Consider the following 26,109-nt stretch of genomic DNA (forward strand, 5'->3'; position numbering starts at 1 on the left):
TGGTCTCCAATTTCTGGGCATGAAAATGAAAACCGTTGATAAAATTTCTGCATCATTTATGAAGTGTTTGCTGTAACTCTTAACTTGCTTGTTTGAATTGGATATATTTCTTTGTCTGGTGTTGGCCCTTCCTAATCAAATCACTAATTGACAGCATGCAATAAAATAAAACAAAATCAAGTAAGTTGTTTTATGTGGAATTTATAGGTGATGGAACATGTACACATTACATACTTAAAGCAGTCATCAGACCATGGCCAGTTATCTAAAAAGAAAATCTTCTAAATCATCATTTCCATCTCTCCCATAATACACATTGTATTTATTTTTTCTCTCCTTCCTCAGGATCTGCCTCTGATTTCTCTGAATCTGTAACATTTTAGCGTATTGTTCTCTGACCTGTTTCCTGTCTATATTGGTTTGAACTATCTCAGGTTCAACCTCATAAAAAGTTGTCTTTTTTCGCAGACCAGACTTGAGTGTCTTCAGTTTTTGCATCATAGCTTCATGGTCAATGCCATACAGGTCTTGTCTAAATCTGTTGGTGAGGTCTGTTGGTTGTATCCTATTGTGGCTAGATATCATATCCGTGTTCTCATCCTCATTTACTTGGTAACTTGTGTCCTCTGAACTGAAGCGTTTTGATATATCTTTAAATGCTGTAGATACAGGTATATCCTCAGGTATTTCCAGCCTAGTTTCTGTGATCTCACTGTCCGTGGTTTCTCCGTCACTGTCCGTAGCCTCGTCGAGCAGATCCAGGTCAACCTGTTGGAGAAGCCGTTCCACCTCCTGGACACTTGCTAGTGACATATCCTTCACAAACTTGACTGGTGGCACATTAGATATAATTTGAAGTTCTTTCACTAGGTCTCTGAAAAAAATACAGTGACAAATTTACTGTGCAAGTACAATAAACTACTCTCTTTTAGATGGAGCAATATATATGTACTGTTAGTAAGACAATTACTTATTATTATCACTGCAGGGATTTGTTTTTATACTGGTCATAGTAATGTACAAGTAACTGTAAACATATTTTGTGACCTTGACATGGGTCAAGGTCACATTAGTAAGACTGGTTTACCCCATAAGATTAATACATGGTTCTGTAGAATTTCAATATATGTAGGTATACCATTTCTGTGTTGCATTTGATGTGTGGTTACTTACTGCAAAGCCACAGCCTTTTTCTGGAGAATTCCCTCTGTCAGTATGTGGTCCACTTTGTCGCAGGCTAACCAATGTACTTTAATGAGGCTGAAATCTGCCAGGATACTGACCTGTGTAGGTAAAACATCTGGATATCACTACAATCATCAATTACAGGAATTAGCACAAACACCAACAAATATACTAAGCATTATTTTGACCCAGTGTCCGATTCATTTTACAAACTGAATTTCAGTGACCATGAACATGATTCTCTTCAAATAATGGGTTTGACTTTGAGCCAGTCTATTGCATAGTTAACAGTACAGTAATATTGAGCTAAGTTACTAACTAAAGATACCAGCACAGTGAACCAAGTCATTAAGGTACAGGACAATGACCTTGAACCAAGTCACTAAGGTAAAGGACAATGACCTTGAACCAAGCCACTAAGGTACAGGACAATGACCTTGAACCAAGCCACTAAGGTACAGGACAATGACCTTGAACCAAGCCACTAAGGTACAGGACAATGACCTTGAACCAAGCCACTAATTAAGGTACAGGACAATAACCTTGAACCAAGTCACTAAGGTACAGGACAATGACCTTGAACCAAGCCACTAAGGTACAGGACAATGACCTTGAACCAAGCCACTAAGGTACAGGACAATGACCTTGAACCAAGCCACTAAGGTACAGGACAATGACCTTGAACCAAGCCACTAAGGTACAGGACAATGACCTTGAACCAAGTCACTAAGGTACAGGACAATGACCTTGAACCAAGTCACTAAGGTACAGGACAATGACCTTGAACCAAGCCACTAAGGTACAGGACAATGACCTTGAACCAAGCCACTAAGGTACAGGACAATGACCTTGAACCAAGCCACTAAGGTACAGGACAATGACCTTGAACCAAGCCACTATAGTACAGGACAATGACCTTGAACCAAGTCACTAAGGTACAGGACAATGACCTTGAACCAAGTTCCTAAGATACTAGGAGAGTGACCTTCACAGCCAAGCCACAAGGATGTTCTGACTGGTTAAAATGTGGCATGTCCAGACTTGGTTAAGTGATTTTTAAAGAACTACATTTTGCTCTCATTGTACATGTGTCACTGCTGGGAGCTCTCTAACACTTTAGGCACTTCTTCTCCCATAGATCATGGATTTTGTCCCAGTTGGTTAAATCAATTTCAGTGGTAATCAAAAATTTAAAAAGAAAATATGAAAATGTTTCATATCATCAAATCAAAATGACTATGTCATCCTGACTGTTCTGATGACATAATAAATCTTCTGAAGTTAAGGTATGAAGTCTGTGTTGAGAAGAAGAAAATGAAACAATAGTGAAGGATCATGAGTTACCTGTGATAACTCCACTTTAATCCTGGAGTCCAGCACTCCTCTACACATAATCTGACTGATGGGACCAAACAGTAGGTTACTGATGTGTTCAGCTTTCCTCTTGGTTCCTGCTGTACTGTACCTAGCCTTTCCAGTATGATGTTTGGGACCTTTTTGTGAGCTCTATTTTCAATAATGAAACAAGAAATAACACATAAACATGTACAGTGTGATACAAGTTCTAAATATTGAATGGTCTTCAGGAGTGTGTATATTTGTCTCTCCACATTGTCCAGAAAGGCTATGTTTCGATGTATGATATCATCATGATCATTACTTTTAACATCTTTCTGGTTATCATGATCTTTTACTGTAATAACTTCATCCTAATCATTAAAGGACTTTAATGTGCAGCAGGAAGTAACAATGTTTAATGTGATGGACATAGAGAAGAAAGTGTACTTACTAATGGAGTCAGAAACCATTTATCGCTCCTGAAAAAGAAAAGGACATTTTCAAAAATTACAATATTTAATGCTTTTTGCCAGTACAATATGTACCAATATTGTAGATTCTGATATAGAGACAAATCTACACCATGTAGCTACACACAGAACATTTTATATCCTGCATGAGTTTATACAATATTTAAATAAATGTGCTGCAAACATGCCTTACAAATCTGCTATGTGCCAGTGGTTGACATTTCTCTACATGTGGCATCATGCACCACCACCACTTTTTCAGTCCTACAAGTTCAAATGGCATTGTACACCAACTCCACTGCTCCAGTCCAACAAGTAAAAGTGGCATTATACACCACAGTCACCACTGCTCCAGTCCAACAAGTACAAGTGGCATTGTACACCAACTCCACTGCTCCAGTCCAACAAGTAAAAGTGGCATTATACACCACAGTCACCACTGCTCCAGTCCAACAAGTACAAGTGGCATTGTACACCAACTCCACTGCTCCAGTCCAACAAGTAAAAGTGGCATTATACACCACAGTCACCACTGCTCCAGTCCAACAAGTACAAGTGGCATTGTACACCAACTCCACTGCTCCAGTCCAACAAGTAAAAGTGGCATTATACACCACAGTCACCACTGCTCCAGTCCAACAAGTAAAAGTGGCATCATACACCAGTCACCACTGCTCCAGTCCAACAAGTACAAGTGGCATTATACACCAGTCACCACTGCTCCAGTCCAACAAGTACAAGTGGCATCATACACCAGTCACCACTGCTCCAGTCTAACAAGTACAAGTGGCATTATACACCAGTCACCACTGCTCCAGTCCAACAAGTACAAGTGGCATCATACACCACTCACCACTGCTCCAGTCCAACAAGTACAAGTGGCATCATATACCACTCACCACTGCTCCAGTCCAACAAGTACAAGTGGCATCATACACCACTCACCACTGCTCCAGTGCAACAAGTACAAGTGGCATCATATACCACTCACCACTGCTCCAGTCCAACAAGTACAAGTGGCATCATACACCAGTCACCACTGCTCCAGTCCAACAAGTACAAGTGGCATTATACACCAGTCACCACTGCTCCAGTCCAACAAGTACAAGTGGCATCATACACCAGTCACCACTGCTCCAGTCTAACAAGTACAAGTGGCATTATACACCAGTCACCACTGCTCCAGTCCAACAAGTACAAGTGGCATCATACACCACTCACCACTGCTCCAGTGCAACAAGTACAAGTGGCATCATATACCACTCACCACTGCTCCAGTCCAACAAGTACAAGTGGCATCATACACCACTCACCACTGCTCCAGTCCAACAAGTACAAGTGGCATCATATACCACTCACCACTGCTCCAGTCCAACAAGTACAAGTGGCATTATACACCAGTGACCACTGCTCCAGTCCAACAAGTACAAGTGGCATTATACACCAGTCACCACTGCTCCAGTCCAACAAGTACAAGTGGCATTATACACCACAGTCACCACTGCTCCAGTCCAACAAGTAAAAGTGGCATCGTACACCACCTACACTGCTCCAGTCCAACAAGTACAAGTGGCATTATACACCACAGTCACCACTGCTCCAGTCCAACAAGTACAAGTGGCATCATACACCAGTCACCACTGCTCCAGTCCAACAAGTACAAGTGGCATCATATACCACTCACCACTGCTCCAGTCCAAGTACAAGTGACATTATACACCACCTACACTGCTCCAGTCCAACAAGTACAAGTGGCATCATACACCACTCACCACTGCTCCAGTCCAAGTACAAGTGACATTATACACCACAGTCACCACTGCTCCAGTCCAACAAGTACAAGTGGCATCATATACCACTCACCACTGCTCCAGTCCAACAAGTACAAGTGGCATCATATACCACTCACCACTGTTCCAGTCCAACAAGAACAAGTGGCATCATATACCACTCACCACTGCTCCAGTCCAACAAGTACAAGTGGCATCATACACCAGTCACCACTGCTCCAGTCCAACAAGTACATGTGGCATTATACACCACAGTCACCACTGCTCCAGTCCAACAAGTACAAGTGGCATCATACACCAGTCACCACTGCTCCAGTCCAACAAGTACAAGTGGCATCATACACCAGTCACCACTGCTCCAGTCTAACAAGTACAAGTGGCATTATACACCACAGTCACCACTGCTCCAGTCCAACAAGTACAAGTGGCATCATACACCACTCACCACTGCTCCAGTCCAACAAGTACAAGTGGCATCATATACCACTCACCACTGCTCCAGTCCAACAAGTACAAGTGGCATTATACACCAGTGACCACTGCTCCAGTCCAACAAGTACAAGTGGCATTATACACCAGTCACCACTGCTCCAGTCCAACAAGTACAAGTGGCATCATATACCACTCACCACTGCTCCAGTCCAAGTACAAGTGACATTATACACCACCTACACTGCTCCAGTCCAACAAGTACAAGTGGCATCATACACCACTCACCACTGCTCCAGTCCAAGTACAAGTGACATTATACACCACAGTCACCACTGCTCCAGTCCAACAAGTACAAGTGGCATCATATACCACTCACCACTGCTCCAGTCCAACAAGTACAAGTGGCATCATATACCACTCACCACTATTCCAGTCCAACAAGAACAAGTGGCATCATATACCACTCACCACTGCTCCAGTCCAACAAGTACAAGTGGCATCATACACCAGTCACCACTGCTCCAGTCCAACAAGTACATGTGGCATTATACACCACAGTCACCACTGCTCCAGTCCAACAAGTACAAGTGGCATCATACACCAGTCACCACTGCTCCAGTCCAACAAGTACAAGTGGCATCATACACCAGTCACCACTGCTCCAGTCTAACAAGTACAAGTGGCATTATACACCACAGTCACCACTGCTCCAGTCCAACAAGTACAAGTGGCATCATACACCACTCACCACTGCTCCAGTCCAACAAGTACAAGTGGCATCATATACCACTCACCACTGCTCCAGTCCAACAAGTACAAGTGGCATCATACACCAGTCACCACTGCTCCAGTCCAACAAGTACAAGTGGCATTATACACCACAGTCACCACTGCTCCAGTCCAACAAGTACAAGTGGCATCATATACCACTCACCACTGCTCCAGTCCAACAAGTACAAGTGGCATCATATACCACTCACCACTGCTCCAGTCCAACAAGTACAAGTGGCATTATACACCACAGTCACCACTGCTCCAGTCCAACAAGTACAAGTGGCATCATATACCACTCACCACTGCTCCAGTCCAACAAGTACAGGTGGCATCATACACCACTCACCACTGCTCCAGTCCAACAAGTACAAGTGGCATCATACACCACTCACCACTGCTCCAGTCCAACAAGTACAAGTGGCATCATATACCACTCACCACTGCTCCAGTCCAACAAGTACAAGTGGCATTATACACCACAGTCACCACTGCTCCAGTCCAACAAGTACAAGTGGAATCATACACCACTCAACACTGCTCCAGTCCAACAAGTACAAGTGGCATCATACACCACAGTCACCACTGCTCCAGTCCCACAACTATCAGTTAAGTATATACAGGTACGGGATTTGTACAACTATCAGTTAAGTATATACAGGTACGGGATTTGTACAACCTTCTTCACGGACTCGGAACAAATATAGACAAAATGTTATATGTAATGCAGAAGTTTTAATTTATGTAAAAATTACTAGTCAAGCTAAAACTTGCCCGAGTTTCCTCTGGTCCTGACACCAGACTTGGGCATTCTGATAGATAGGTCTGGTGAAGTCTGCTCTTTCAAACCAGAAACACAAGAACAAAGACCACATCATTGCTTTGGTCTGCCAATCAACTCACCTTTCGTCTTTTTTCTTCATCTTTTTCATCATCTTATCTAATCTGGTAATTGTGGAAACTGCAGATACTGTTTTAGATCGTGTACCAGCAACCATGGAGGTCAATTCACTGAGATTTCGTAATTTCAACATATTCTTAATCATTGAAATGTCCCTTTGCTTAGCATAGCTATCCTACCACTGCCATTCTCGAATGGGCGCATCCATGTTGCAGCTCCGCAGTGAATGGCGGATATAAAATATTCAGTTTAATTTGTTATTATTTTCTAAAAACATGGCTATATGATAAAATGCTAACATTTTCAATTGTTTTTCATCGTCATAACTTCCTCTAGAGTATGAAACCATGAAAAAATTATACTTTAGTCGTGAAATGCAAAAGTAAGCATCTTTGAGACTACGATCTACATGTGTTGTGTCACTGTTGTGCAAGTGCTTGAACTGTCAACTTTCGTTTCAGTCAATATGTCGAGTCGAGCATTGAGAAAACTTCAAGGAAAGACACACCAGGAAATAGATCAGTTACCAGTTGTGAGTAACGAGTCAGGAGAAGAGAGTGACGGCACTGAAAACAACGAAAGCACAAGTAGGAAATCGAAGAAAAGCAAACCCACGAAAAATGTACCTCTAAATCCATTTGAACTGGTAAGTTTATATGTAACATGAGAATGAGAAAATGTAGCAGCCAGACCGGGGTTCGAACCCGGGACCCTCAGAACTCTAGACGGACACTCTACCCCTGAGCTACCTGGTCGCCGATGATTGACCCAATTCAGTTCTACTACATTCCTCCCTCCTTTTTTTCAAGTCTTCGCCCCCGGATATCGCCTTGCTAAGCATACTCCCAATGATTTAAACAAGGGTAGACAAGCTCGCCAATTATGTAACAGGAGAAGGATAAAATGTAGCAGCTAGACCTGGGTTCGAACCTGGGACCCTCCGAACTATAGACACTCTACCACCTGGTCGACGATGATAGACCCAGTCCAGTTCCGCTACATTCCTCCCTCCTTTTTCTCAAGTCTTCGCCCTCGAATACACACGAGACCCTTATACCATCACAGTGGGTATTTTAGTTGGGCTCCAATTATGTAACAAGAGAAAAAATAGAAAATGTAGCAGCCAGACTGGGGTTCGAACCCGGACCCTCAGAACTCTAGACGGACACTGAGCTACCTGGTCGCCGATGATCTACCCAGTCCAGTTTCGCTACATTTATACACATATTGTGGAACTCTTTGTGTTTAATTGGCAATAGAATATCCGAACATTAAGGGTGAAAAAAAGACTTTGCCTTCCATTGAGGAAATACTTACGTACTTAGTCTCTGGACGATGGACGGACGATTTCTGATCTATATAGATGGTCGTTTCTGACAGTGACACCCCCTAGCTGCGTTAACGTAGCCGGCAATACGATTAAACCAAAAAACCCCAAAAGACCAACAAACATCTCATAACCACACACATTACCTGTTAACATTATTAACATTATTAGAAATTGATATGTATATGTTAAATATGATAAGTTAACAGATAACTTCTTTGGTCTTTCATAATTGTTGTGGCATCATGTGTATGGAATAAACATGATATCAGCTGGATACCTATAGTTCTTTCTTATCTTTCTACATGGTCGGTTTTATTGTATGACTTTGATTGTTAGAGTTATTTCTCTCACTGTCAAAACTCTACTCGCCGATAAGTCAACAAAGAAGTTATCAAAAGCTGTGTAGAGATAGTAATAAAGTTTTCAGGGGGGATTGCAACTAGTTTATTATTTTGTACATAACACAGAAACATAAGAGGGTCGAGTACAATCCCTGGGGTGACTTCCTACTCAATTCTGGCTGTTCTATATGAGGTCTTAGCTCACCTTTGTGTAATGGTAGATCAGCGACATGGTAAACCTCTAATATTATTGGAGTATCTGGCCCCCAATACCAGACCTTAGACATTTTGACAGAAAAACATTTATCAAATAAATATTGATCACCTGGTAAACACCAGAGGAAACTTCGCTATGGTGTAACCCTCTCTATACACTATAATAGGGATATTAAATTGGACTGTGTCATCCATCTGCCTGTGTCCAAGATCTTGACTTGGCAAATCCTTCATATTGTCACAGTTTTCATCAAATTCCAACTTAATTTTTAACCATTTGGATGTAGCCTACTGATTTTATGTCAGTCATGCCCTTTTAGGTCTGATTGTAGACCTAATCTGGTCTGACCAACTGATTTAGTCATCAAACGTATGTTTTGCACATGTCAAGTCAGTTTTACAGCCTAATTTGATTACAGATATGCCCATTTTACTACTATGATTTCAAACTGAACATTCTGTAGAAAGCTCCTAAAATTTTTCATCAAACTTTTTGAAACTTCATTGATATTATACTCAGCCCTTGTGTTTGAACATTTTCATAGTGAGTTATGCATCTTTACCTTTGTTTGTTAACAACTACAGTTTTCATACAAACTTTTTGAAATATTTGTGGTCACTGTGGTCACTGTGCACACTGAAGTTGGTCTGCTTACCATTGTTCTTCATATGTATTTTGTATTTATACGAAAAAAAATAAAACCAAAACATTTCTCATCAGAAATTTTTCTGAACAATTGTATCTTGTACTCTGTAGTTGGAAGATGAAGATAACAATGAAGATGATATCAATGATGAAGAAGTTCTTCCGACAGAACAACCAGAAAACCAGACAGACACCAGAAAGAAGAAAAAGAAGAAAAAGAAGAAAAAACAAAAAGAAAAAGCAAACAAAGATGCTCATGTAAGTTAAACTGTGTCCACATAGTGGTAACAAGTTAACAGCTGTGTCTGGTAAAAATTGATGAGTTGGCAATAATTAAACATTTAGACTGAGTTAGCAATAATTAAACATTTAGACTGAGTTAGCAATAATAGCAATAATTAAACATTTAGACTGAGTTGGCCATACTTAAAAATTTAGACTGAGTTGGCCATACTTACAAATTTAGACTGGGGAAAACAATACAACCAAATAAGAACATAAAAATTCAACATTGTATTAACTCAATATTAAGGTTGACATTGCAATATTGTATTGACTCACTAGAATGATTGTCTGCTGACAAGTTACATACAATATTGTATTAACACATTTATTGTAGGTTGACAATATACAATATTGTATTAACTCTGTAATTGTAGGCTGACAATATACAATATTGTATTAACTCATTAATTGTAGGCTGAAGAAGACTTTGAGGACAATCTGATGCTGAGAGATGGAGCAAGGAACCCGGAGGACAATGGAGACATCCCATCCTCAACTCCTATCACACAAAAAATGAGAGCTCTTCTCTTTGTGGAACACAAGTATGTTATTTATTTACTTAGAAAGTTTGAAATGATACGTCTGCATTAGTTTGGACAGATGTTGTGTATAATCTTCTCACTATGTTATATCTGTAGAAATCTGAACCCTGACAATGAGATGAGACGGATATTTGGCTCACGAGTTGTACAAGCGGAAAACAGGTATGAGAAATGGCTTTGTTACAAAAAGTATCCTATGTTATCTTTGTGTTAATTTTAAAATTTCAACTATAGAATGTTTCATTATCAAAATGATTTTATTATATTTGTAAAACTGTTTGTATTTATGGTTCCTGAATCTGACCTGTCATTATAAGATTGTTGATACCTGTAGTCTACAGCAGTAGTTTCCTGACAGTTTGTTGTTAGCTTTAGATCGTTAGATTCCAGACCATTGTGATACATCTGTAGGATGACTACCAAGTAGATTAATCAGACTTTACAGAAGTGATCAGTGTCTTTTGTGTAAACAAATGATGCTCTTGATTAAGTTGAAATTATAATTTATTCTTTGATCATACTGGGGTGAGATATCGTAAATAAATTTAACTATTAATGCTAATGTTGGTTTCAGCCGTCGTCAGCGTCAACAACGAGGGAGGACGCGGCAGAAAGTCTCTTGGTTGACCACTCCTCGGGACAACTGGCCGCCGATGGGTAAAACTGGTCAGTATGATATACTGTGGTGAGACTGGTCAGTGTTAGTTATTTATAGAATATTTCGTTCATTTTTATCAAAGTTAGGAGTACATAGTTCCTACAGTAACTGTACATGTTGTAGATTATCATTCACTGTCGGTGATAAAACCTATAAAACACTGAATCCTACATTACTGTAGGATTGACAATGTCCTTACTGGAGACAATCCTACATTACCTTGTTATCGCTGAAGGATTGACAATGTCCTTACTGGAGACAATCCTACACTACATTATTATCACTGTAGGATTGACCATGTCCTTACTGGAGACAATCCTACATTACATTGTTATCACTGTAGGATTGACAATGTCCTTACTGGAGACAATCCTACATTACCTTGTTATCGCTGAAGGATTGACCATGTCCTTACTGGAGACAATCCTACATTACATTATTATCACTGTAGGATTGACCATGTCCTTACTGGAGACAATCCTACATAACATTATTATCACTGTAGGATTGACCATGTCCTTACTGGAGACAATCCTACACTACATTGTTATCACTGTAGGATTGACAATGTCCTTACTGGAGACAATCCTACATTACATTATTATTACTGTAGGATTGACAATGTCCTTACTGGAGACAATCCTACATTACATTGTTATCACTGTAGGATTGACCATGTCCTTACTGGAGACAATCCTACATTACATTGTTATCACTGAACGATTGACCATGTCCTCACTGGAGACAATCCTACATTACATTGTTATCACTGTAGGATTGACCATGTCCTTACTGGAGACAATCCTACATTACCTTGTTATCACTGTAGGATTGACCATGTCCTTACTGGAGACAATCCTATATTACATTGTTATCACTGTAGGATTGACCATGTCCTTACTGGAGACAAGAGCTGGCTGTCAGTATTTTACCTTTGAACACAGCCAGAGTTACCAGGATGTTGAGTTCCAGTTTTATGATGCTGTAGAATCTCTGAATCCCCAGAATATTGCAGTAAGTACATTTTATATTTATACGAAACCATTAAGTACCTACATGTATATATATACACCCATAGCAGTAAGTACATTTTATATTTATACGAAACCATTAAGTACCTACATGTATATATATACACCCACAGCAGTAAGTACATTTTATATTTATACGAAACCATAGCAGTAAGTACCTACATGTATATATATATACACCCATAGCAGTAAGTACAGTCTACCCTCGTTATATCGCCAATTAAGTACCTACATGTATACAAACCATAACAGTAAGTACCTACATGTATACAAACCATAACAGTAAGTACCTACATGTATATATACAAACCATAACAGTAAGTACCTACATGTATATATACAAACCCTAGCAGTAAGTACCTACATGTATATATACAAACTATAGCAGTAAGTACCTACATGTATATATACAAACCCTAGCAGTAAGTACCTTCATGTATATATACAAACCATAGCAGTAAGTACCTACATGTATATATACAAACCATAGCAGTAAGTACCTACATGTATATATACAAACCATAGCAGTAAGTACCTACATGTATATATACAAACCATAGCAGTAAGTACCTACATGTATACAAACCATAACAGTAAGTACCTACATGTATATACAAACCATAGCAGTAAGTACCCACATGTATACAAACCATAGCAGTAAGTACCTACATGTATATATACAAACCATAGCAGTAAGTACCTACATGTATATACAAACCTTAGCAGTAAGTACCTACATGTATATATACAAACTATAACAGTAAGTACCTACATGTATATATACAAACCCTAGCAGTAAGTACCTACATGTATATATACAAACCATAGCAGTAAGTACCTACATGTATATACAAACCTTAGCAGTAAGTACCTACATGTATATATACAAACTATAACAGTAAGTACCTACATGTATATATACAAACCATAGCAGTAAGTACCTACATGTATATATACAAACCATAACGGTAAGTACATACATGTATATATACAAACCCTAGCAGTAAGTACCTACATGTATATATACAAGCTATAGCAGTAAGTACCTACATGTATATATACAAACCATAGCAGTAAGTACCGACATGTATATATACAAACCCTAGCAGTAAGTACCTACATGTATATACAAACCATAACAGTAAGTACCTACATGTATATACAAACCCTAGCAGTAAGTACCTACATGTAAATATACAAAGCATAGCAGTTATAACCTACATGTGCTTATTGGTATATTAAGAACAGATATTTTGTCTGATGCCTAAAATTGCCAGTGAGAGTGTATTGTCCCTATTTCAGAACCTGATACAGCTTCATCCTTACCATGTGGCGGCGTTACTCCAGCTCAGCGAGGTGTTCCACATGGGGGAAGATGCCCAGGCCTCTGCAGAACTAATAGGTAACAAATGTCATCAGAACAGGTAACAAATGTCGTCAGAACAGGTAACAAATGTCGTCAGAACAGGTAACAAATGTCATCAGAACAGGTAACAGATGTCGTCAGAACAGGTAACAAATGTTGTCAGAACAGGTTACAAATGTCGTCAGAACAGCTTGGTAACAAATGTCGTCAGAACAGGTTACAAATGTCGTCAGAACAGGTAACAGATGTCGTCAGAACAGGTTACAAATGTCGTCAGAACAGGTAACAAATGTCGTCAGAACAGGTAACAGATGTCGTCAGAACAGGTAACAAATGTCGTCAGAACAGGTAACAGATGTCGTCAGAACAGGTAAGAAACAACCTTAACCAAATTAAAAAAGGAGGTATTATGTATCCCTCTATCTATGATAAGCTGATACTTGTATTGGATATCTGATAAACCCCTGGGCCGATTTATTTTATTGAGGGTGGGGGTGGGGGTGTTATGTGAACCTCTGCTCTCTTTGCTTTACCATTAATAGGAACTTGGCAATAATACATCATACAATGATGGTTGTAACAATACCACTGATCTCTTGTTGAACATCGCACCACAAAATGTACAATCAGATTACCACAAAAAGATTGTTTATAGTAACCTGCTTGCACTTTAGAGTGTCATGGAACAAAATATCTACCATGACATTGTGCAGATTAATATTTAAGTTTAATATTTCCAATTTATTGCTGTTTCAGAGAGAGCCTTGCTGTCGTGTGAACTCTCCTTCCATCCTGTATTTAGCCTTACCACGGGGACGTGTCGTCTTGACTTCAAACGATCTGAGAACAGGTATAAACATCATACTACATTGAATGTTTGTAAGATTTAAGGGGAAAATTCCTTCCTCTTAGATAACTATAGTTTGTTCAAATGGATGACCTTGACTTTCATTCAAGGTCACAGGGGTCAAATATAGTAAAATCTTTGAACGACTTCTTCTTGATAACCAAAGGCCCAGAGACCAAATATAAGGTATGAAGCATGCTGGGATGAAGGGCTACCAAGTTTGTTCAAATGGATGACCTTGATTTTCGTTCAAGGTCACAGGGGGCCAAATGTGCTAAAATATATCAAAACTCAGGTGACTGTTAAGGCCCATGGGCCTCTTGTTTTTAATAATCATCTCTTTAAAAAAAAACAACAAATACCAACTACACCATACATCTGAATTTGATGTTTGAGTGTACTATCATAGTCCTGTAGATAATGAAGTACACAGTACACTAATAGCTAATCTTTCCTTTTTCAGGCCATTTTTCCTGGCATTATTTAAACATCTCTCCATTGTTGGTCAGAAGGGATGTAATAAGACTGCCCTCGAGTTCTGTAAACTCCTCCTCAGGTGAGTTTTTGTGTAGAATGTAGTGACCACCTTTTGTACATTTATAATGTATGTTACATTTTACGGGTCATTGACTGATTAGTGTGTCATTATGTTGGATTTACTGATAATTGTTGTATCCCTTTGAGGATTTTGGTGATACTTGACTATTATTTTATCTGACCGCTTCATTGTCAATCAAAGAGAATTATGTTTCTGTGTTTAATTCCTTTTTAAACCATAAAAAATCAAGTATGGACATACTGGAGGGAAAACCGATGTTGTTATGTAGATGTCCCCATACCTTTACACCTCCAATCAGGATACATTGTATGTACCTGGTCACCTAATTAGTTAAATTGAGAGAATGTTAATTAGCACTGCAACACTGAGTCACTCGTTCAAAAAAATTATAACAAGTCATAATAACTTGACTTAATAAATTTATAATGAAACATAAAAAATGTTATTTGAAGTAATTTTCTGTGATAAACCTTTTCATTACGTCAGCCTGGAACCAGAGATGGACCCCATGTGTGTTCTACTGATGATTGACTTCTACGCCCTCAGGGCCCAGGAGTTCTCCTTCCTAGTTCGTCTGTACCAGGAGTGGGAGGTAGGTTCTCACCATAGATTTGTGAGAAATAGTAATAGTACATACCACAGTGTCCATAGGTCCTCACCACAGATTTGTGAGGAATACTACATACCACAGTGTCCATAGGTCCTGTCCACAGATTTGTGGGGATAATAACAGTACATACCACATTGTCCATAGGTCATCACCACAGATTTGTGTATCAGTCATTCTGCTCACTAGGCATGTGTCAATGTGGCGGTATTTCCTCTTCTTTGGTCAAGGTTTATATATAATTACCTCCTGTTGAAAGCTGGATCATCTTGGCTTCATTAGTAGTTTAACTGGTTCAAACAGTCAAGTGACTTTATGCAGTGGTGCAGTGATTGTTTTCCATCTTTCCGTTTGTCGAAAATAAAGTACCTGTACCTTTATTCAAGATCACAGGGGTGAACTTTGTTAAACACTCAAACATTTCTTCTGGTTAATTAAGGCCTAGAATCTAAATATTTGGTGGGTTTTTATAATAACACCTGACAAAAGGGAAATTACCTTGGCACATGTTGAAAAACTTAAGGGCAGGGAATTAAATTCATCAGAGAAGTGGAAACCAGATGAGTGATGCAGGCCCATTGGGCCTCTTGTATTATTTCTGTTTAGATTTATAAAAATATTGTAAATATTGTATAAGTGTAGAACTGCTGTCATACTTTATTTCTTGTTCAACCTTTACAGGCTCACAGAAACCTTACTCAACTTCCAAACTTTGCATTTTCGGTACCATTGGCCATGTTTTTCCTGGCAACAAGTCAAGAAGAGGAGCCCAGTAAAGCTGATGCTATGGTGAGTCTAGATAATATGTATATAATAACAACCCATGTTAACACATTCTACACATAACTTACACATTTTGAAGAAATAGCTCAAGAATATTTGCATTGAACATGAGCATGATCTGAAGTGAAAGGTCAGTGTCACTATTACCAAAAATAACTTTTATATTTACAGATAAATTCTAAAAAAATATCTATATCACAGATATTTTTCTATACCTTGCAAAAGTAAGAATATTGGCTATTTATTGGCTCATAATTTGTGAGGTCAATGCTGTTAAAAGTTGATTTTCACCAGTAGTGTTTTATACCAGCTAGGGATCAATGACTATTGTTATGAATAATGACTTTATACTTCACTTCCTCTATCTCTCACCAGAGGTTAGGGGTTATTGACAGACCTCGGTTAATTCCTTTAGTTTGCCTTCATATTGAAACTGTGTTATGGATTGTCTCTGCAGAAAATTGTGCTCAATATCTGTTTTATGATTGTTTCAAATCATTTCTGATATAAACATTCCTCTGGTGAATATGATTTGATATATTTTTCAAATCATTTCTGATTTAAACATTCCTCTGGTGAATATGATTTGATATATTGGAGTACATTTATTGTGTATTGTTGTACAGCTACAAGACTCACTGATGATGTTCCCTGGGTTACTTCATCCCCTCCTGGACAAGTGCAATGTGAACCCTGACCCTCAAGTCTCTAGTCACCCCTTCTTTGGCCCAGACTCACAATACAGCCAGCCTCCTGCTCTGAAACAGCTGATAGGTCTCTATATAGGTCGCTGTAACTCATGCTGGAAGCAGCCAGAGGTGTTGGAGTGGCTGGAGCGCAATGTCAAGGTCGTACTACAGCGAGTAGAGGACAAGGATAGTATGGTAGAACAGTGTCGAGTCAAGTGAGTCTCTTCCTGTCCCCATTCTACACCTGATGTTATTGTGAATGATTAAATCATATCCGACCCAGTATCCTACACTTCTACTAACCTTAAATATTGTATTAAACAACAATATTATATACACAGTTTAACTTCATAAATATATCATATATATATAATGATATACATGTGGATAGTGTATTATTCAAGTCCCTGTCTGATACAATAACAATATATATAAATCAGAGAAGTTTGTAATATGATGGTATATCTGCTGTTATATACCAGTATGTTAAAGTTTGTAATATGATGGTATATCTGCCGTTATGTATCAGTATGTTAAAGTTTGTAATATGATGGTATATCTGCTGTAATATACCAGTATGTTAAAGTTTGTAATATGGTGGTATATCTGCCGTTATGTATCAGTATGTTAAAGTTTGTAATATGATGGTATATCTGCCGTTATATACCAGTATGTTAAAGTTTGTAATATGATGGTATATCTGCCGTTATATATCAGTATGTTAAAGTTTGTAATATGATGGTATATCTATCGTTATATACCAGTATGTTAAAGTTTGTAATATGATGGTATAGCTGCCGTTATGTATCAGTATGTTAAAGTTTGTAATATGATGGTATATCTGCCGTTATGTATCAGTATGTTAAAGTTTGTAATATGATGGTATATCTGCCGTTATATATATCAGTATGTCAAATCATCTTCTACAAATGATATTTCTTACAGACGCCTCTCACGGTACCAAGGCACTCCTCGTAACATCCTCAGACACATCCTTATATCAGAGGTCAAGGACGCAACAGCAGCCCTTCCTCCGGTAAGTCTGATGGAATTTACTCCCTCCGGTAAGTCTGATGGAGTTTACTCCCTCCGGTAAGTCTGATGGAGTTTACTCCCTCCGGTAAGTCTGATCGAGTCTATCATGGTTATTTACTCCCTTCGGTAAGTCTGATGGAGTTTACTCCCTCCCGTAAGTCTGATGGAGTTAATCTTGGTTATTTACTCCCTCCGGTAAGTCTGATAGAGTTTACTCCCTCCGGTAAGTCTAATGGAGTTTACTCCCTCCGGTAAGTCTGATGGAGTTTACTCCCTTCGGTAAGTCTGATAGAGTTTACTCCCTCTGGTAAGTCTGATAGAGTTTACTCCCTCCGGTAAGTCTGATGGAGTTTACTCCCTTCGGTAAGTCTGATGGAGTTTACTCCCTCCGGTAAGTCTGATGGAATTTACTCCCTCTGGTAAGTCTGATGGAGTTCACTCCCTTCGGTAAGTCTGATGGAGTTTACTCCCTCCGGTAAGTCTGATGGAGTTTACTCCCTCCTGTAAGTCTGATGGAATTTACTCCCTCCAGTAAGTCTGATGGAGTTTACTCCCTCTGGTAAGTCTGATGGAATTTACTCCCTCTGGTAAGTCTGATGGAGTTCACTCCCTTCGGTAAGTCTGATGGAGTTTACTCCCTCCGGTAAGTCTGATGGAGTTTACTCCCTCCTGTAAGTCTGATGGAATTTACTCCCTCCAGTAAGTCTGATGGAGTTTACTCCCTCTGGTAAGTCTGATGGAGTTTACTCCCTCCTGTAAGTCTGATGGAATTTACTCCCTCCAGTAAGTCTGATGGAGTTTACTCCCTCTGGTAAGTCTGATGGAGTTTACTCCCTCCTGTAAGTCTGATGGAATTTACTCCCTCCGGTAAGTCTGATGCCCTCCGGTAAGTCTAATGGAATTTACTCCCTCCCGTAAGTCTGATTCCCTCTGGTAAGTCTAATGGAATTTACTCCCTCTGGTAAGTCTGATGGAATTTACTCCCTCCGGTAAGTCTGATTCCCTCCGGTAAGTCTGATAGAGTTGATCTTGGTTAATTACTCCCTCCGGTAAGTCTGATGGAGTTTACTCCCTCCGGTAAGTCTGATGGAGTTTACTCCCTCTGGTAAGTCTGATGGAGTTTACTCCCTCCGGTAAGTCTGAGTATTTATTTATCTTTTGGATTCAGGTTCAAATACTTTTAAAAACACTTCCTATAATCAAAATCTTTTACCACAGTGACTCTACTTAAACATTACATTGAAGAGAAAATGTTGGTATTGACTTCACAAAACAGGATCTACTGATTTATTGATAAATGTTCAGTTATTGAAAGATTGGTATGAAATTATATATACAGCTGTATTACTGAAATCAACAGATTGAACAAGTTTTTTCAGGATCAGATTTCTTTAGTGACTTTAGGAGACACTATTTATTGTTTTATTGTTTTATTTTTACACTGTTTATTTGCTTGTTTTGTACAAGATATTGTTTATTTGTGTGTTTTGTACAGGACATTGTTTATTTGTTTGTTTTGTACGGGACATTGTTTATTTATTTGTTTTGTACAGGACATTGTTTATTTGTTTGTTATGTACAGGACATTGTTTGTTTGTTTGTTTGTTTTGTACAGGACATTGTTTATTTATTTGTTTCTTATGTACAGGACATTGTTTATTTGTTTGTTTTGTACAGGACATTGTTTATTTGTTTGTTATGTACAGGACATTGTTTATTTATTTGTTTGTTATGTACAGGACATTGTTTATTTACTTGTTTGTTTTGTACAGGACATGGTTTATTTATTTGTTTGTTTTGTATAGGACATTGTTTATTTGTTTGTTATGTACAGGACATTGTTTATTTATTTGTTTGTTATGTACAGGACATTGTTTATTTGTTTGTTATGTACAGGACATTGTTTATTAGTTTGTTTTGTACAGGACATTGTTTATTTGTTTGTTTTGTACAGAATATTGTTTGTTTGTTTGTTTGGTTTGTACAGGACATTGTTTATTTGTTTGTTATGTACAGGACATTGCCAACACTACAGTTCTGAGCTATGATCCCCTACCTCCTGTGGACTCTGTGTGTGGCTATGACAGGCCTGCTAGGTGAGCACCATCAGATAATTAATTGCAGTTTTAATGATACAAACTGTTTTAAGTATGTTCTGTTTCTATATAAATATTGAGAAGGCTGTCAGATATCTAAGCAGATTGTACAGTATTGTAATCACAAAACATTTGTTTCCGTATATTAAGTTCTATTTTTGTCTGAAATGCATTATGGGAATATATTCTTTGGAAACAAACAACATTTATTCATGATGGTGTAATAGGAAGGAGTAATGTACCTGGCCCATACTGGGCTTTGAACTAGCGACCTCCTACTCTCATGGCAAAACATCCTACCTCTAGGCTGAAGGGAAATCCCTGCTAGTCTGAGCTGGTAAGGTGACCTTATACTCTCTACGTTTACAATAGTGATTAGTTGAGATGTTTAGTTATCTCTCAAAAGACAAATTTGAAACACCTGGGACACGCTTTTTATACAACAATCAAACTGGACGGAGTATTACGGTATGTCCATCTGTCCATCCGTCCGTCTGGGGCTGCGATAACTCAGTTGGTTAGAGTGCCAGTTACATACCCTCAGGTGAAGATCAGAGGTACATGGCTGATCCTCCCAAACTGTGTCTGTTTCTCAGGAAGGTGAGAAACTGCCCGGTGTGTGCTGTCGCGGTTGTGACCTTGGGTAAAACACTTTACCCTGATTGCTCTGGATGACTTGCATCAGACCTCCAAGTTTTTGGTGCAAATGTTGAAAGGCATCAGTAAACTAAGAAGTATGCTAGGGTTCAGGTTACTATGGGGTCTAAATATCATATCTTAGAGTTTGAATAAATCATTTTGTTTTTTTTTGGTAAAAAAAGTCTTTTTATTTTTTTAATAACATTGGACAAGTACTTTTTATGCCAAATCAAATATTAAGTTTTTGGTACAAGTGTTTGATTATCTAACATGATTGTTCTACAGACGAAGGGCAGTAGAAGATGCAGGTGCCTTGTCAACATTTTTCCGATCACTGATGCCAAACTTTAACATTGATGTATGTATTGCCAAGTCAAAGTTCATCAATATTATCCGTAGAAATACGGCTGTAAATCACAGTTATTAAGATAAGGCTAAGAGCCCAATTCTAGCATAAACAACTGTATATCCCAAAATATTATGAATGTTTAACAAAATCATCACAGATAGTTACGGTAATGTTTATTCCCGACCTGTACAAGGATATATATATATATATTATAGGTAGTTACGGTAATGTTTATTCCCGACCTGTACAAGGATATATATATATATTATAGGTAGTTTACGGTAATGTTTATTCCCGACCTGTACAAGGATATATATATATATATTATAGGTAGTTACGGTAATGTTTATTCCCGACCTGTACAAGGATATATATATATATATATAGGTAGTTACAGTAATGTTTATTCCCGACCTGTACAAGGATATATATATATATTATAGGTAGTTACAGTAATGTTTATTCCCGACCTGTACAAGGATATATATATATATATTATAGGTAGTTACGGTAATGTTTATTCCCGACCTGTACAAGGATATATATATATATTATAGGTAGTTACGGTAATGTTTATTCCCGACCTGTACAAGGATATATATATATATTATAGGTAGTTACAGTAATGTTTATTCCCGACCTGTACAAGGATATATATATATATTATAGGTAGTTTACGGTAATGTTTATTCCCGACCTGTACAAGGATATATATATATATTATAGGTAGTTTACGGTAATGTTTATTCCCGACCTGTACAAGGATATATATATATATTATAGGTAGTTTATGGTAATGTTTATTCCCGACCTGTACAAGGATATATATATATATTATAGGTAGTTACGGTAATGTTTATTCCCGACCTGTACAAGGATATATATATATATTATAGGTAGTTACGGTAATGTTTATTCCCGACCTGTACAAGGATATATATATATATTATAGGTAGTTACGGTAATGTTTATTCCCGACCTGTACAAGGATATATATATATATATTATAGGTAGTTACGGTAATGTTTATTCCCGACCTGTACAAGGATATATATATATATTATAGGTAGTTACAGTAATGTTTATTCCCGACCTGTACAAGGATATATATATATATTATAGGTAGTTACAGTAATGTTTATTCCCGACCTGTACAAGGATATATATATATATTATAGGTAGTTACGGTAATGTTTATTCCCGACCTGTACAAGGATATATATATATATTATAGGTAGTTTACGGTAATGTTTATTCCCGACCTGTACAAGGATATATATATATATTATAGGTAGTTTACGGTAATGTTTATTCCCGACCTGTACAAGGATATATATATATATTATAGGTAGTTATGGTAATGTTTATTCCCGACCTGTACAAGGATATATATATATTATAGGTAGTTTACGGTAATGTTTATTCCCGACCTGTACAAGGATATATATATATATATTATAGGTAGTTACGGTAATGTTTATTCCCGACCTGTACAAGGATATATATATATATATAATAGATAATTGTTGTTTTCCCGACAGGAGCCAGCTGCAGCAGCAGGGGCTGCGGGACAGAACGGAAATGACCTCCGTCAGGGTATTGGAGTACTTATGGATGCCATGCGGGACCTTCTCCAAAACATCCGACCCATGGAAGTCCCTGTGGATAATCCAGGGGAGAATGCAGAAAACGATGATATAGAGCCAGGGGAATGGGATTAATGTCGGGGATGGGTTAATTAGGGGTTGTTAGATATAAGGGGTCAGTTGTCATGGATAAGTGAAAGTGAGACAGAGACTAGAGATCACAAGTAAGGGTTGAGGTGTTAGGTGTCGGGAGTGGGCCTGCTAGATTTCAGGAGTTTTAGGTGGGGGTGCTACAGTAGGTGTCAGGATTGGGGTATGCTAGGTGTCAGGATTGGTGGATGCTAGGTGTAAGGAGTGGAGAGTTGGGGATGCTAGGTGTTAGGAGTGAAGGGTTGGGGTGTTAGGTGTCAGGAGTGGAGGGTTGGGGATGTTAGGTGTCAGGAGTGGAGGGTTGGGGATGTTAGGTGTCAGGAGTGGAGGGTTGGGGATGTTAGGTGTCAGGAGTGGGGGATGCTAGGTGTCAGGAGTGGAGAGTTGGGGGTGTTAGGTGTCAGGAGTGGAGGGTTGGGGGGTGTTAGGTGTCAGGAGTGGAGGGTTGGGGATGTTAGGTGTCAGGAGTGGAGGGTCGGGGGTGTTAGGTGTCAGGAGTGGAGGGTTGGGGATGTTAGGTGTCAGGAGTGGAGGGTTGGGGGTGTTAGGTGTCAGGAGTGGAGGGTTGGGGGTGTTAGGTGTCAGGAGTGGAGGGTTGGGGGGTGTTAGGTGTCAGGAGTGGAGGGTTGGGGATGTTAGGTGTCAGGAATGGAGGGTTGGGGGTGTTAGGTGTCAGGAGTGGAGGGTTGGGGATGTTAGGTGTCAGGAGTGGAGGGTTGGGGATGTTAGGTGTCAGGAGTGGAGGGTTGGGGGTGTTAGGTGTCAGGAGTGGAGGGTTGGGGATGTTAGGTGTCAGGAGTGGAGGGTTGGGGGGTGTTAGGTGTCAGGAGTGGAGGGTTGGGGATGTTAGGTGTCAGGAGTGGAGGGTTGGGGATGTTAGGTGTCAGGAGTGGAGGGTTGGGGGTGTTAGGTGTCAGGAGTGGAGGGTTGGGGGTGTTAGGTGTCAGGAGTGGAGGGTTGGGGATGTTAGGTGTCAGGAGTGGAGGGTTGGGGGTGTTAGGTGTCAGGAGTGGAGGGTTGGGGGTGTTAGGTGTCAGGAGTGGAGGGTTGGGGATGTTAGGTATCAGGAGTGGAGGGTCGGGGGTGTTAGGTGTCAGGAGTGGAGGGTCGGGGGTGTTAGGTGTCAGGAGTGGAGGGTTGGGGATGTTAGGTGTCAGGAATGGAGGGTTGGGGATGTTAGGTGTCAGGAGTGGAGGGTTGGGGATGTTAGGTGTCAGGAGTGGAGGGTCGGGGGTGTTAGGTGTCAGGAGTGGAGGGTTGGGGATGTTAGGTGTCAGGAGTGGAGGGTCGGGGGTGTTAGGTGTCAGGAGTGGAGGGTCGGGGGTGTTAGGTGTCAGGAGTGGAGGGTTGAGGATGTTAGGTGTCAGGAGTGGAGGGTCGGGGGTGTTAGGTGTCAGGAGTGGAGGGTCGGGGATGTTAGGTGTCAGGAGTGGAGGGTTGGGGATGTAAGGTGTCAGGAATGGAGGGTTGGGGATGCTAGGTGTTAGGAGTGGAGGGTTGGGGGTGTTAGGTGTCAGGAATGGAGGGTTGGGGATGCTAGGTGTCAGGAGTGGAGGGTTGGGGGGTGTTAGGTGTCAGGAGTGGAGGGTTGGGGATGCTAGGTGTTAGGAGTGGAGGGTTGGGGGTGTTAGGTGTCAGGAGTGGAGGGTTGGGGATGTTAGGTGTCAGGAGTGGAGGGTTGGGGGTGTAAGGTGTCAGTAGTGGAGGGTTGGGGATGTTAGGTGTTAGGAGTGGAGGGTTGGGGATGTAAGGTGTCAGGAATGGAGGGTTGGGGGTGTTAGGTGTCAGGAGTGGAGGGTTGGGGGTGTTAGGTGTCAGGAGTGGAGGGTTGGGGGTGTTAGGTGTCAGGAGTGGAGGGTTGGGGGTGTTAGGAGTGGAGGGTTGGGGGTGTTAGGTGTTAGGAGTGGAGGGTTGGGGATGCTAGGTGTCAGGAGTGGAGGGTTGGGGATGCTAGGTGTTAGGAGTGGAGGGTTGGGGGTGTTAGGTGTCAGGAGTGGAGTGTTGGGGGTGTTAGGTGTCAGGAGTGGGGGGATGCTAGGTGTCAGAAGTAATGGGTTGTGGTATGATAGTTGTCAGGAGTAGGTGCTAGGTGTCAGGAGTTTGGGGGGGGGGGGGGGGGGGTTGTTAGTTGTTAGGTGTCAGAAGTGGGGGTTGGGGTGCTAGGTGTCAGGAGTGGGGGGTGTTAGTTGTCAAGATTGGGGGTGTTAGGTGTCACGAGTTGGTGTTGGGGTGCTAGGTGTCAGGAGTAAGAGGGGGGAGTTACTAGGTGGGGGGAAGAGTGGGTTGGAGGGAGTTGCTCTTATATCTAGTATCATATCTTCTGACTCTGGAACATATTAGAGTATATTAAAGAACAACAGTAACACCTCCTCATAGCACTAAGACTTCCAGCAGTAAAATAAATCACATTTCCCTTGTGTTTACATTGTAGAAGGTATGGCTGGTCATTCTGAAGGCAATGGATCAACTGGATTATTTTAAGACTTGTAAATTGTTACTTTCTGTAAGTTATTATTCTAGTAAATCATTTTACATAGGTTTAGCAACTGTGATCGGGTAAGCAAATAAAGGTGACCAAGTACAATGTATTTTGTTGTGTTTATTCTTAAATTTGCTATAAATAAACACAATTAAAGGTTTAATAATTATAATAAAGTGACATTCATTTGAATAAATTTTGTATGCAGTTTTTGGTAAGGAATTCTGGACAGAATTTACCAAACATTCACTGGAATGAGATTTGAAATTGATGGTTTCCACATGGAGCCGCGTGGAGCCATCATACCACCTAAAATCACTCAGTTAAAACCATCTTGACATTGTGACATTTGTACCACTAGCTGAGCTGGCCCCTTCGTGTCCCTATTAGTGGGGATCTTAGGAAGTTTAGGCAGTCTGTGTCTGGTGACCTTCTCTGTGACCCCCTGTGAGTAGGGTGGTGTCACCACAGCCAGGGGAATATCAAAGTAAAAACACCTGTTAAGGACGTCTCCTGTTTCGAAGCACATGCCTTCCTGTGCTGCCTTCCTATTCTGGTTGTTACGTGTTGTTTGTTTACTTGTCAGATTTGTGTACTTTACTGCTGTAGAACCTTCATCTTTCTTCGTGTCCGGTATCTTACTATCCATGTTGGCCTTGGTGGATTTTGCGGTAAAATATCTCCCCGTAGACACCATTGGATCCACCTTGACGGCCATTTTTCGCATAGCGGTGACAGATGGGATTTCCCTGGCCTTGTTCCTGGCTCGCCTGATAGGTATAGGGTCAATGGTGATTCTTCTCACCTCTGCTGGACTCTTGTGGTAGGATCTCGTCTGCATCAAGATGATTTCTGCTTGAAGCAGGGCCATTTGGTTTCTCAGTAGTGCTTCTTGTTCGCAGACTCGACCGTATTGTTCCTTCAGCAACATATACTGGGTTTTCATCTCGTGTTCAGCTGTCATAGTCTGACACTTCGGGCGATTTCT

The 26,109-nt window shown here is 40.0% G+C and overlaps 3 protein-coding genes across 3 annotated transcripts; 1 reads left to right on the forward strand and 2 right to left on the reverse strand.

The window, feature by feature from the left end:
* Nucleotides 1–185: 185 nt before the first annotated feature.
* LOC117337816 (putative ribosome-binding factor A, mitochondrial) lies at nt 186–7,127 on the reverse strand. Its single transcript, XM_033898938.1, has 5 exons — nt 6,890–7,127; nt 2,975–3,002; nt 2,530–2,691; nt 1,174–1,283; nt 186–874 (listed from the first exon to the last, which is right to left on the reverse strand). Exons 1-5 carry the CDS (start codon nt 7,030–7,032, stop codon nt 262–264), a joined length of 1,056 nt encoding a protein of 351 aa, XP_033754829.1. The 5' UTR covers nt 7,033–7,127; the 3' UTR covers nt 186–261.
* A 177-nt stretch (nt 7,128–7,304) lies between these two features.
* On the forward strand, nt 7,305–22,869 carry LOC117337815 (transcription factor 25-like). The gene is made up of 16 exons (XM_033898937.1): nt 7,305–7,533; nt 9,532–9,678; nt 10,120–10,247; nt 10,344–10,409; nt 10,822–10,913; nt 11,789–11,919; nt 13,239–13,338; nt 14,059–14,152; nt 14,613–14,705; nt 15,195–15,300; nt 15,997–16,104; nt 16,725–17,002; nt 17,733–17,823; nt 19,839–19,918; nt 20,843–20,915; nt 22,448–22,869. The coding sequence occupies exons 1-16, from the start codon at nt 7,354–7,356 to the stop codon at nt 22,625–22,627; spliced, it is 1,947 nt and encodes a 648-aa protein (XP_033754828.1). The 5' UTR covers nt 7,305–7,353; the 3' UTR covers nt 22,628–22,869.
* Nucleotides 22,870–23,427: 558 nt separating this feature from the next.
* Nucleotides 23,428–25,422, reverse strand: LOC117338630 (repetitive proline-rich cell wall protein 2-like). The gene is made up of 2 exons (XM_033899987.1): nt 25,361–25,422; nt 23,428–24,178 (listed from the first exon to the last, which is right to left on the reverse strand). Exons 1-2 carry the CDS (start codon nt 25,420–25,422, stop codon nt 23,428–23,430), a joined length of 813 nt encoding a protein of 270 aa, XP_033755878.1.
* Between the last annotated feature and the right edge of the window lie 687 nt (nt 25,423–26,109).

This window comes from Pecten maximus, chromosome 11, assembly GCF_902652985.1.
Source record: "Pecten maximus chromosome 11, xPecMax1.1, whole genome shotgun sequence".
In the NCBI taxonomy this organism is placed as follows: domain Eukaryota; kingdom Metazoa; phylum Mollusca; class Bivalvia; order Pectinida; family Pectinidae; genus Pecten; species Pecten maximus.

Coding starts and splice junctions, on each gene's coding strand:
- LOC117337816 (XM_033898938.1), bottom strand. CDS start 7,032: ATGATTAAGAATATGTTGAAATTACGAAATCTCAGTGAATTGACCTCC. Junction 1,284..2,529: donor TTAAAGTGGAGTTATCACAG/GTAACTCATGAT, acceptor TTACCTACACAG/GTCAGTATCCTGGCAGATTT. Junction 875..1,173: donor AAAAAGGCTGTGGCTTTGCA/GTAAGTAACCAC, acceptor TATTTTTTTCAG/AGACCTAGTGAAAGAACTTC.
- LOC117337815 (XM_033898937.1), top strand. CDS start 7,354: ATGTCGAGTCGAGCATTGAGAAAACTTCAAGGAAAGACACACCAGGAA. Junction 10,914..11,788: donor GCCGCCGATGGGTAAAACTG/GTCAGTATGATA, acceptor TTATCACTGTAG/GATTGACCATGTCCTTACTG. Junction 16,105..16,724: donor CCAGTAAAGCTGATGCTATG/GTGAGTCTAGAT, acceptor ATTGTTGTACAG/CTACAAGACTCACTGATGAT.
- LOC117338630 (XM_033899987.1), bottom strand. CDS start 25,422: ATGGCTCCACGCGGCTCCATGTGGAAACCATCAATTTCAAATCTCATT. Junction 24,179..25,360: donor CTCATTCCAGTGAATGTTTG/GTAAATTCTGTC, acceptor CCTGACACCTAG/CATCCCCAACCCTCCATTCC.